The sequence below is a fragment of the Anser cygnoides genome, chromosome 6 (assembly GCF_040182565.1).
Source record: "Anser cygnoides isolate HZ-2024a breed goose chromosome 6, Taihu_goose_T2T_genome, whole genome shotgun sequence".
In the NCBI taxonomy this organism is placed as follows: domain Eukaryota; kingdom Metazoa; phylum Chordata; class Aves; order Anseriformes; family Anatidae; genus Anser; species Anser cygnoides.
In genome coordinates this window covers 18,085,936-18,098,445 of record NC_089878.1, presented here as the reverse complement: position 1 = coordinate 18,098,445, position 12,510 = coordinate 18,085,936, and the positions used below count along the sequence as shown (strand labels likewise).

Genomic DNA, 12,510 nt, shown 5'->3' with positions numbered 1-12,510 from the left:
ACAGTAGTAAAAAAATATTTAAAAAATATAAAATGGGGACTTACTTAGAGGTGTCTTTGGTATGGCTGGTTCTTCAGATTTGAGAGATTTGCTAATACCAAAATGGTTTTCTGCAGAAACACGGAAGTGATACTCCACATTTTCTTTCAGCCCTTTCACTACTAATGATGTCCCTTTTACTCTAGAGTCAACAGTGTACCAGGCAGTCTTTGGTACTTCTCGTCTCTCAACAATATAACCTAGTATATCTGCACCACCATCATCTGTAGGAGGTCTCCAGCTTACTCTGACAGAACGAGCTTGTATATCATCATACTCAAGTGGCCCTTCTGGTGGATTTGGTATGCCAATCACTCTGACTTTAATATACACAGCTTTTTTGCCACACTTATTTTCAAGTGCCAGATCATAGGTGCCGGAATCTTCTCTTTCTGCATCTTTGATCACAAGTTCTGTGTGAGTGTCAGAAGTTGCAATCATGGCCCTCTTGCTGATGTCATGTCCTTCTTTCGTCCATTTGCATATTGGGATGGGCTTACCCTTAATGGGTATTGTAAGCCTGATAACTCCACCTTGTCTCACCATGAGACCTTCCTGGTATTTTTCATCAAGTTCATAGTCAGGATATTCTGAAAGAAAATTAACATGTCATGCTATGTCTGTTTTACAGACAATATGCCACCTTTAGGCAAATAGGTCTTTAGGACAGCTTTCAATGGGAGTTAAGACAAGTGTCTTACCAAGCATTTCTGTTATTTTGACTGTTCCTGGCACTTCAGCAGGTTCTCCTGGCCCACCAGCATTACAGGCTAGCACACGGAATCTGTACTCTGCACCTTGAGGGAGATGTGTCAAGGTATATTCACGAATCTTGGTTGGAGTAGTATTGCATTTGGTCCATTCAAATTGATCAACCTTCTGCATCTCAATTAAGTAGCCAGTAACTTTAGAACCACCTTCATCTTCTGGTGGACTCCAAGCCAGGGAGACAGATGTTCTTGTAGTATCAGTGACTCTTGGATTCTGAGGTTTACCGGGAGGAGCTGGAAGAGAAGACCAGATGGGGGGGTGGGGAAGGGGGAGGCTCAGTGGGAACTTTTTTATGAACATTTAAAAGACATAACAAATGCTAACTTCTAGCATATGATCTGTATTAAGTCATAATAGGATTTATATAGGGCAACTTGGAATGAAAGATTTTCACTAATGTTTTCCTTGGTTTCCTCCAGTCAGAATCTCCCCTGACATTCATTTTCATAGCCAGATAAATTTCCAAATTACAAAAAAGAGTGACTTCTAGTAGGATCATTTCCATTCTGCTATCATGTGCTTAATCTATATAGGAAATTACTTACCAATTGGATCTCTTGCAATGGCAGTCTTGGAAGGACGGCTGGGTTTCCCAGCACCTCTGGCATTGATTGCTGTAATCCGGTGTTCATATTCTAATCCTTCAACCAACCCAGTGGAACGGTAACGAGTCATAGTAACTGGAACTTTATTTACACGGATCCATCTATCTGCTCTAACTTCTTTGCGTTCCACAATATAACCAGTAATCTGTGAATCACCATCATCTTCTGGAGGATACCAAGTTAATGTCATGCCATCTCGAGAGACATCAAACACTTCTGGAGTGCCAGGAGGGCCAGGAATACCTGTAAAAAGAAAACACAGAATTAGTGAAGAAAGCACCAGATGGTTCTACACAGAAATATGCAACATACTATATAGGACAAGGTAACATCAATGTCCTATCAAATTCTTTTTATCAGCAGATATCAAAGTAGTTTAGAAACTAGATCAGTGAAATAATCCTGCTTTTATAATGGGGTAAAGCAATTTTTCAAGGTCAACTGTAGACCTGAGCATAAAATCCAATTTTACTGTCCAGGTTCTGTGCAGTGCATCTATAATACCTGCACAGGTTTGTGGATGGCATTGTTCCCTGGAAGTATAACAAGACTACTGTGCATGATAATGTATATTATTTGAACAAAAGAGGTAGTTACATCTAGAAAATTGTATTTTTGTGTGGCTACATAAGCCCATGTACATGTATTTTTTTATATTTTTAAAGGTAGACTTACGAATTCTACTCTTGCATTCTATAATTTCAGACTGCAGATAAGATCCAATTCCAAAGCGGTTTGTAGCAGCCACACGGAATACATATTCTGCACCTTCAACAAGCCTGGTAAACTTGTATGTTGTCCTGGTTACTGACTCCGAGACTGGAAGCCATCCAGGACGGTGAGCATCACGCTGTTCTACCACATAGCCACTAAGTGTAGCTCCACCATCCAGCTCAGGTGGCTCCCAGGAGATGGTAACATAATTTGAATCAATTTCATCAATTCGGATAGGTCCAACAGGTGGTCCAGGTTTGTCTATGAAAAAATAAATAAATTTAAAGGCCAAAAAATAATGTTGAGAAAAGGAATCATATCACTGGTGACAAAGTTCAGACAGTTAAAGATCGTGGACAATTACTTGCATAGGTTCTTACCAAGGATTATAACTTTTATTGTATCAGTAACTGTTCCAGTTGTGTTCTTCAGTTCAAGTGTATACTCGCCAGTGTCATGTATGGTGGTCTCACGCACAGTTAATTTAGCCATTTTGGCAACGGTCTCCATTTTGATGCGTTCTGATTCTTTTAGTTTAGAACCAGCCAAGAACCAAGATGCAGCTGGAGGTGGCCGTCCTTCAATTGGAATAGCTAACTCAATGGGCTTGCCAGCAGGTACATGAATTGTTTTCTGAGGTATTCCAGCAAGGTCAATTGTTGGCAGAACTAAGAAAAGAAAAACATTAATATTTTTGGTAACCATTTTATAAATAACACGTTCATTTGGTGTCAGCTGTTATTTTTAACAGTAGATACCTACCTTTTTGGTCCTGTACTGTCACTGCTGTGACAATCTCTCGTGGTTCTGACACACCCTTCTGATTCTGTGCTCTGACCCTGAACAAGTACTGCTCACCTTCATTGAGAGAGATAATTGTATGTTCATAAATAGTAGGCTTCACTGTCACTACCTTCAACCATCTTTCTGTTCCAGCTTTGCTGGCCTCAATAACATAGCCAGTCAGTCTGCTTCCACCATCATGTGGTGGTTTCTCCCATGCAAGAGTGACAGTTGACTTAGTGGTATCAATCACTTCAAGTTTTTGTGGTACCATAGGTACATCAGATACTAGCATTGCGTCAGATGTCTCACAAGCTTCACCAATGCCATAAATATTTTCTGGCAGTACTCTGAAATAATACAAAGCTCCTTCTAGAAGTCCAGTAACTCTATAAAATGTCTTGCTGCATTTGGTAGTGACAGTCTTGTAAGCTCTCATGGAAGCTTCACGTTTCTCAATTATATAATTGCTGACTGGGGCTCCACCATCAATGGTTGGAATATCCCAAGTAAGTGTCACAGAATCTTTTGATACTTCCTTAATTCTCACTGCAGCTGGTGGACCAGGTGTATCTAAAACAACAACAACAACAAATTATTTTTTTCTTCCAGATCCCTTCCTCTTCTGGTCAATGATTCAGTTCTGAATAAAAAAAGAGGAAAAACAACATTTGGATTTGATTTATAAACTAGCACAGCTTTTAAAAACTACTTATTTTCCTCTGGGTTGAATTATTTCTTTGAGTTCCCAAACATTCTTATGTTATTTAAACTAAAAAATTCCTTTGGAAATAACTTAGTTTCTTACTCCCAAGCAACATGCACTATGAGTGGTGTAATACCCATACATAACTGTAGCAGTACTTACCATACACTTTTACAGAAATAGTCGCTGATTTTTTTCCTGATTGATTTTCAGCCTCAATGACGTATTTTCCAGCATCATACCGATTAACTTTATCCACAATAAGTAGAGTGTAACTGTCGGTAGTATCAATAATAGCTCGACTTACAAGGTCAACACCCTGCTTGCTCCATGTGATTACAGGAGCAGGTCTGCCAGACACAGAGACCATTAGGCGCAGGGAACCACCAGCTCTCACTGTTACTGTTCTCTTCAGATCATCGGCAAGCTCAAGCTCAGGTATTTCTGATGAAGGGGTGTAAGAAACAGAATGAATTAATCTTTTAGTAGTTTTGAAGGAAAACATAATTATTCCTTAAAATACACAATGAGTTTTCAAATTACCTATTCTTTCCACAGGTTCTATTTCTGCTGATGATTCACTAAATTCACTCATACCATTCACGTTTGTAGCAGCAACTCTGAATTGGTATTTCTGGTTTGTTTTAAGGCCAGTTACAGTGAACTCAGCATTCCTCAGAGTGGGAGTTGTATGTGGTCGGTACCACTGTTCAGTACCTTCTTCTTTCATTTCAAGCACATAGCCTAAGATGTCAGCACCACCATCATATGTGGGCTTTGACCATGCTAAACTTATGCTGTGCATGGTAGTATCCACAACTCTTGGAGCTGAAGGTGGTGCAGGAGTATCTTTGAAAAAGAAGAAAATGTATTTCATATTGGTGCAGGGAACATTTCACAGTTTATATATTTTATGTTAAAATATATTTTTATATATTTTATATTAAATATATTTATAAAAATATATTTTAAATGTGGCAACTTACATGATGGCTCTTTGCATAACATGTATTGTGAAGCTTCACTAGGCTCACTGTTTCCAGCAGCATTCACTGCAGTGACTCGGAACTGGTACTGGCTGCCTTCCATAAGACCAGTGACTTTCAGTCTGGTATCATAAATTGTGTAATCTCTGTTCACTCGTGTCCAGCGCAGACTTTTCCTTTCACGTTTGTCTACAAGATAGTCCTTAATCTCACTGCCACCATCTGATTCTGGTTTTGTCCACTGAATAATGACGTGTTCCTTGCCAACACTCACTTCTTCAGGAGCACCAGGCTGCGTTGGGATAGCTGTTTTTTTTTTTTAAATGTGGGAAAAAAAAAAGTTTTACCATTTTTTTTTAATCTATGAGAAACATTCCACACATTCTGACACAGGATGGAAGGTATTAACACTCACTGAAAGCATTCCTGGCAATGACAGGTTCTGTTTCAAGTGGAACACCTGGCCCATATTTGTTGACAGCTCTGACACGGAAGATGTACTCATTATTTTTAATAAGTTTTGTTACCACACATGATAACGTCTGGCATTCAGCCTCAACAATAACCCAGTGAAGTCTGCTGGTTTCACGCCTTTCGACGATGTAGTGAGTGATTTGTGCACCTCCATCTTCCTCAGGAATATTCCATGCCAGAGTACATTTCTCTTCTGTTACTCTGCTAACTGTGATTTTGCCTGAGCATGGACCTGGTGAATCTGAGTAGAGGTGAAAATAGGTATTGTTATTAGTAGCTAAGAAAAACTTCTCACTTATTTAAAATAATGCCTTTTTTTTTTTTTTTTAGTATATTATATAAGAATATTAATCATGGAATACATACCAAGCACTTTGACAAGAACAGAAATTTGTTTTGTCCCACTGGCATTTTTAACTGTTAGAGTATATTTTCCACTATCGCTTCTGTCACAGAACTTGATAATTGCAATGGCTCGTTTGCTGGTGTATTGCAGAGAGATCTTTTCACATAGGTCCAGTTCCCTGTCGCCTTTGGACCAGAAGACTTTTGGTTCTGGTTTCCCACCAACAGCTGCATCGAGAACAAGATCAGATCCAGCCCTAATGGTCACAACTTCTCCGTGCAATCTAGCATCGAGTTCAGCCTTTGGTGGTGCTGTCATAAAGAAAAAAAAAGATTAAAAACAAATTACATGACAGTATTAAAAATGGAATGTTATATTTTATTTGTTCCAAATGAGTATTTCTTACAGTATTCATCTTTGCAAATGACAGCACCAGTTGATTCAGATCCTTTGCTAATCACACCAGCAGCATTCTTTGCTAGTACACGGAATTCATATGCTTCATCTTCACTAAGAGCTGTCACAGTAAAAAAGTTTTCCGAGACAATGGTATAATTGCATTTCAGCCAGCGTCCATCACCAGATTCATTATATGGTTTACGCTCTATAATATATCCAATAATTTTACTTCCACCATCGTAAAGTGGTGCTGACCAGCTCAGGGAAACGGTAGATCTGGTGACATCTGTTACTTCCGGTCTTCCTGGTGGATCTGGAGAAATAAAACAAAAAATGAGAAATGTAATTCTCTTTTAACTTAATTAACAAAACAACTATTGAAAGTAATACTTACCAACTGGATTTTGAGCCACTACAGGTCTGGAAGCTTCACTAGCTTTGCTAACACCTGCAGCATTTAGAGCATACGTTCTGAATTGATATTCTAGGCCTTCCACCAATCCTGTGACTTTGTAGTTGCATTCACAGCACGGCACTTTGTTTTCCTTCACCCAAAGAATAGTGTTGCGCTCCTTCTTTTCAACCCAGTATCCAATGACTCTGCTGCCACCATCATGATAGGGTTCCTCCCAGCGAATTGCCATGGCAGTTGCAGACACAGAATAGACTTCTGGCCTTGAGGGTGGGCTTGGTGGGACTAAACACAAATGGGAGGTGAGGAGAATGTTAGTTGTTACAAATAGTTACAGTAGTCCGACGAAAACAACAGATTTAAAAGTTTCACTTACCAAATGGATGCTCAGCTACCACAGTTTTTGATTCAAGGGGTTTGCTGACACCAAATCTGTTTTCTGAGCTTACTCTAAAACTGTACTCCTGGTATTTTGTAAGATGAGTAACTTTGATCTGTGTACGTTTTACACTGGAATTTACCAGTTGCCACGCTGTTGTTCCAGATTCACGTTTCTCTACAATGTAGTTTGTAATGTCACTGCCACCATCATCTTCAGGTTCTTTCCAGGTCAGCACACAGGATTCAGCAGAGACAGACGATATTTCAATTGGGCCAGTGACTGGACCTGGCCTTCCTATGACTACCACTGTGACAGTAAATGTTTTCACACCAGCAGTGTTTTCAAGTGTGAGGTAGTATTTCCCAGAGTCACCTCTCATACTGTCCTTTACAGTAAGTGTTGTTCTGTCTTTTGTTGTCTTGATGGTCACTCTCTCAGTTTCCTTCAGCCTCATCTCCTCAAGTTTCCATGTCACTTTTGGAGCTGGGCGGCCACTAATCGGTATATCAATAGTAAAGGTGCCTCCAGCCTTGCATGTTATGAGCTGTCTGCTTATTTCACTGAGATCTGCTGTTGGTTCAATCTGTGGCTCCTTAATAATAACAGAAGAGAAAGCTTCTCTTGGCTCACTGTAGCCAGCATCATTCTTTGCCTTGACCCGGAACTCATATTCAGTGTTCTCCACCAGGCCTTCAACAGTGAAAGTAAGTTGTTTTGTTTGACCAGCTTCAATCCAGTAGTCAGATCCTTTTTGTTTCATTTCAAGAAGGTACCCAGTAACACGACTACCACCATCATGGTCAGGTTTAAGCCAAGCTAATACTACAGAAGATTTAGTTGTATCAACAATATCTAGTCTCTTAGGTGGAGCAGGTTCTTCAGTGGCTATAATTGGTTCCGTCAGTTCACAGGGTTCACCTACACCATATTCATTTTCTGCTGACACTCGGTAGTAATATGGGACACCTTCTGCCAGATCAGTGACCTTAAAGATTTGTCGAGTGCATTTTGAACTCACCACTTGCCAGCTACGACGGCTTGCTTCCCGTTTTTCCACAATGTAGTGATGGATACGTGAACCTCCATCCAAAACAGGAGCATCCCACATTAAAGTAATAGATCCTCGAGTCACATCCTTAAATGTAATAGGACCAGGTGGACCAGGAGTGTCCAAAACTTTGACAGTGAATGTAATTGACTTACTTCCACTGTTGTTTTCCACAGTAAAGACATACTTGCCAGCATCATTTCTATTGCATTCCTCCACAGTCAATGTGCTGAATGAATCAGTTGTTTGAATGTCAGCACGCAAGCTAAGATTTGCATCTGCTTTGGACCACACAGCAGTAGGAATAGGTTTTCCAGAGAAGGCAATAAACAGACGAATGCTTGCACCTGCTCGTACAATATGAGTCTGCTTGAAGTTTGCATCGATATCAATTTCAGGTGCAGAAAGCCTGTCCACGGTTTGGACTGAAGCAGGAACTTCACAGCTTTCTCCTTTTCCAGCACCATTGACAGCACTAACTCTGAATTTATAGTGTTCTCCTGCCTCCAAATCAACAACAGTATATTTAGTAGCAAGAACGGTCTCTGCATTGACTTTCTGCCATGCTTCTAGGTCAGCTTTGCACATCTCAATAATGTACCCAATTATTTCCATACCTCCATCAAAAACTGGCTTGGTCCACTCTAAGCTTACACTAGTCTTTGATGTATCTGTCACCTTTACAACATTAGGAGCACTTGGTGGGCTCACGGGTTCTCTACATTTAATCAACTTTGAAGCATCACTTGGAGGTCCAACTCCTGCAGCATTTTCAGCCATGACACGAAATTCATACTCGTTGCCTTCAATAAGGCCAGTTACTCTGTATCTGTTCTCAGCAATGGGCCTCTTACTGGATACTTTAACCCAGCGCATGCTCTTCTTTTCTCTCCTTTCTAGAATATACTCATTTATCTCACTTCCGCCATCTGAATTTGGTCTTTCCCATGTGAGTGTGATACTGTCTCCTGTTACATTCGTGGGCTCTGGAGTTCCTGGGGCATCAGGAAGAGCTAAAATAAAAATAAAAAGAAAAACATCGTTAGAAATACAAAATGTTAACTCAACAGTTACTTCTACAGAATGAGACGGAAACTTACTGTAAGGTATTTGTGCTGTAACTGGATCAGACTCCAGTGGTCTGCCAACTCCAAATTTGTTTACTGCAGAGACACGGAACTGGTACTCATTGCCCTTTATTAATTTAAGTGCAGTGTAGCTGCAAGCTTCACACTTGTCTTCAACTAAAGCCCAAGCAATCCTGCTGGTTTCACGTTTTTCAATTATGTAGTGGGAAATAGAAGCACAACCATCATTAGCTGGGGGCTCCCACCATAATGTCACTTTTTCTCCAGTAATGTTTGTGAATCGTATTGGTCCACCAACTTTTCCTGGTGTGTCTGCAAAATTAAAGGTTCAGAATTAAAATTTGCTGGCACTTAGATTAAAATTCTATTAAAAAAATACAGGCTGAAAGTGTTTGGTGCAGTACCTTGTATTCTGAATGTAATATCTTCTCGTTTAGTGCCTGATGCATTTTTGGCTTCTACTGTGTACACTCCACGATGATCCCGGGTCGCATCTCTAATGAAGATTGTGCTATATCCAATAGCTGTAGTTATTTCTATACTCATTGTTTTTTCAATCTCCTTACCATCTTTAAACCATGTCACCTTAGGTACTGGACGTCCTTTGATTAAAGCTTTAAGTCTAATGCTCTCTCCAGCTTTAACAGTAAGGCCTTCGAAGTGCTCAGGGCCAAATTCAATTGTTGGAGCAACTAAAAAAGGAAAACATAAATTAATTCTCATATAGCTAAGTAATTTTTCCTGATACTATTTTATAGTAATTATAAACGATTGTTGTATAAGAATTATGAACTGTAAACTTATTTATCCTGTTAGCAATCAGTGCAATGTATTACCATAGGTGAAATAAATTAATGTTTGTTGTTACAGCATGTCAAGCTGAGTCAAATTTTCATTTCTAAATTACTCAGTGCATCAGATTATTACAGTCTATTATTCCTTTCCAACTTTTCTGTTGCTTCTTATCCAACACATGTAGAGTGCCATGACTTTCAGCAAAAGTATCTGGAAACTGATTTCCCTGGACAGGTTTAAATTACTCTGAATACCTTCCTGAAGGTCACAATCATCAGTAACTTTGGAAAGGAAAACCAGAGGGCTGCCATCCAGAATAACTATGGCTGCCAAGTCTGAGAGTACATGATAAGAACTGTTAAAGTTGCCACAGAGTAACAAAACCATAACTACATCAAAAACATATTGTAGGACGATATTTCATTTTCAAATAAATCCCAGCAAAATTCTATTTATAAGACAAAAGAAGTCTATTAGTACATTGAATAAAAAATTACTGCTTTACTCTAATACAGCAATTGATTACCTATGTCTACCAGATTTAGGTTATAATTTAGCTCCTCCCACCTTGGACTCAAACAGAAATGATTCTGAGTTGGCTGGAAGGGCAGTCATGTATTCCTCCCACTTTGGCCTCCCATCTTCCGGAAGCTCTAGTTGGCTTCAGTACCCAAATACAATTATATTAAGAAATCTTACCATTTTCATCTCTGGTCATGATATAGCCTGAAGACTGTGAAGGTGGGCTAATTGTGCCAACAGCATTTCTTGCAAGAACTCTGAATTCATATCGGTCACCTGGACTGAGTCCTGTAACTGTATATTGGCATTCACTGACATCAGTAAAGTTGCATCGGAGCCAACGGTCTTCACTTCCTTGCCGCTTCTCAATACTGTAGGCCACAATCTTACTGCCTCCATCACGCAGTGGGGGGGTCCATTTAAGAGTGACTGTTTCCCTGGTGACATCAATGTAATCAGGAGTACCAGGTGGGTCTGGAAAAAAAAATAAAAAATATTTATTTATATTACTGTTCACCATAGTCTACAACACCAGAATTTTCTTAGGTGAAGTGTGACTGGTCATTCACTCACCTACTGGAGAAACTGCCAAAGTAAACTTGCTCGGCTCACTAGCTCGGCTTAGACCAGCAGTGTTTTCTGCATACACTTGGAACTGGTAATCCAGGCCCTCAAGCAGTCCAGTAATTCTGTATTCTCTGTTAGATATTAATGCAACATTAACCTTCTGCCACAAAATACTGTTTCTTTCCTTCTTTTCAACATGGTATCCAATAATCTCCGAGCCGCCATCATAAACAGGAGCATCCCAAGCTATGGTCATTCCATCAGCAGTTACATTGTATACAACAGGTTTGCCTGGGGCACCTGGTGGTCTAAATTGATGCTTTGCCACAACGTCTGCTGAGACAAGAGGTGGGCTTACTCCGTATCTGTTTTCCGCACGAACTCTAAACTGATATTCAGTGTCTTTAACAAGGTTTGGTACTTTGAAAATTGTTCTAGCAGCACTCGAGCACACCAGCTTCCAGTTCATTTGTGAAGTTTCTCTTTTCTCAATACTGTAGCCAGTAATTTCTCCTCCACCGTCATCTTCAGGAGCTTCCCATGACAAAACTACACTATCTGCTTTGATTTCATCTAGTCTTAAAGGTCCTTTTGGCTTAGATGGAGGACCAAGAGTGATGACAGTGATTGCAAATGTTTTTCTGCAGATGACATTATCAAGAATCAAAGTATATTTGCCACCATGTTCCTTTTTCACATTCTTGATACTTAAGCTTATCTTGTTTTCAGTTTTCTTGAAACGAAGCTGTTCAGTTTCTTTAAGAGGGAGGTTGTCCTTGAGCCAGCTCATTGATGGCTTAGGTTTACCTTTATAGGGCAATTCAATATGCAGGTTATGTCCAATTCTTACAGCAATTTGACCTCCAGGAATGTCAGAAAGGTCAGCTTCAGGTGTTATTGTATGTTCTTTCACTGTAATGGGTCCAACCATAACACTATCACTCATGCCCTTTTCATTTTTTGCAAAAACTCTGAATTCCATGACAGAAAGTTCTTTAAGTTTTTCAACTTCAAATTCACAGCTCTTGCTTGTGCCTGCATATGTCCATTCTTTTTCTTCCTGCTGCTTCTTTTCAATAACATAGTCTGATATAATGCTACCACCATCATAGTCAGGTTTGCTCCACTGCAGTTTAACAGATGTCTTTGTAGAATCTTTCATAGCTAGGTCTTTTATAGGTCCAGGTATGTCTGCAGCTTTCACCGGTTCAGACGTCTCACAAGGTTCACCCAGTCCAATTTCATTTTCAGCAAGAACACGGAAGAAGAATGCAGTCTTTTCTGACAGGTTAGTTAGCTTAAAAGTGGTATGAGAACACTTTGTCGTTACAGTTGACCAGGCCCTCTTTGTAGCATCTCTTTTTTCCACAACATAATTTGTTATTTCAGAACCACCATTAATGAGAGGTGGCTCCCATACTAGTGTAACTGTTCCACGAGAAACATGCTTAAGCTGTAGCTTCTGGCAGGCAGATGGCGTGTCAAGTACTTTTACATTCACAAATGATGATTTTGGTTCTCCAACTCCATTTTCAATTGTAAGAACATATTTTCCTGTATCATTTCGGGTAACTTGAGGAATAGTAAGTAATGTAGATGATTCTGTATTCTGGATGATATATCTTTCATCAGTCCCAAGATTCTTGTCACCCTTTCTCCATGTGACAGTTGGAGGAGGTCTTCCTTTGAATGGAATTGTTATTTGCACATCTTCACCTGCTTTAGCAACAATAGAGGTCCGGAGGGCAACATCCAGATCGATTTCTGGTGCCACTGTGGAAATAAATAAAAATGAATAATGCATATTTGGAATGTAAAATAAAAAGTGCTTTGAAAAATCAAAACACGGGAAAGTGGTAAGTCACTGAAAGGT

At 39.7% G+C, this 12,510-nt stretch overlaps 1 protein-coding gene across 1 annotated transcript in view; it reads right to left on the bottom strand.

Annotated features, from left to right (window-relative positions):
* Positions 1–12,510, bottom strand: part of LOC106029845 (titin) — a 244,523-nt gene that overhangs the window by 11,673 nt on the left and 220,340 nt on the right. The window contains exons 298-315 of the mRNA XM_066999168.1: positions 10,644–12,410; positions 10,248–10,544; positions 9,158–9,445; positions 8,766–9,065; positions 6,612–8,678; positions 6,218–6,520; positions 5,831–6,136; positions 5,445–5,735; positions 5,020–5,319; positions 4,605–4,910; positions 4,162–4,467; positions 3,781–4,062; positions 2,892–3,485; positions 2,510–2,797; positions 2,091–2,390; positions 1,356–1,658; positions 741–1,043; positions 45–629 (exon numbers count right to left, since the gene is read on the bottom strand). Of these exons, the coding sequence (XP_066855269.1) occupies positions 45–629; positions 741–1,043; positions 1,356–1,658; positions 2,091–2,390; positions 2,510–2,797; positions 2,892–3,485; positions 3,781–4,062; positions 4,162–4,467; positions 4,605–4,910; positions 5,020–5,319; positions 5,445–5,735; positions 5,831–6,136; positions 6,218–6,520; positions 6,612–8,678; positions 8,766–9,065; positions 9,158–9,445; positions 10,248–10,544; positions 10,644–12,410 (9,186 nt within the window). The remainder of the gene's footprint in view (positions 1–44; positions 630–740; positions 1,044–1,355; positions 1,659–2,090; positions 2,391–2,509; positions 2,798–2,891; positions 3,486–3,780; positions 4,063–4,161; positions 4,468–4,604; positions 4,911–5,019; positions 5,320–5,444; positions 5,736–5,830; positions 6,137–6,217; positions 6,521–6,611; positions 8,679–8,765; positions 9,066–9,157; positions 9,446–10,247; positions 10,545–10,643; positions 12,411–12,510) is intronic.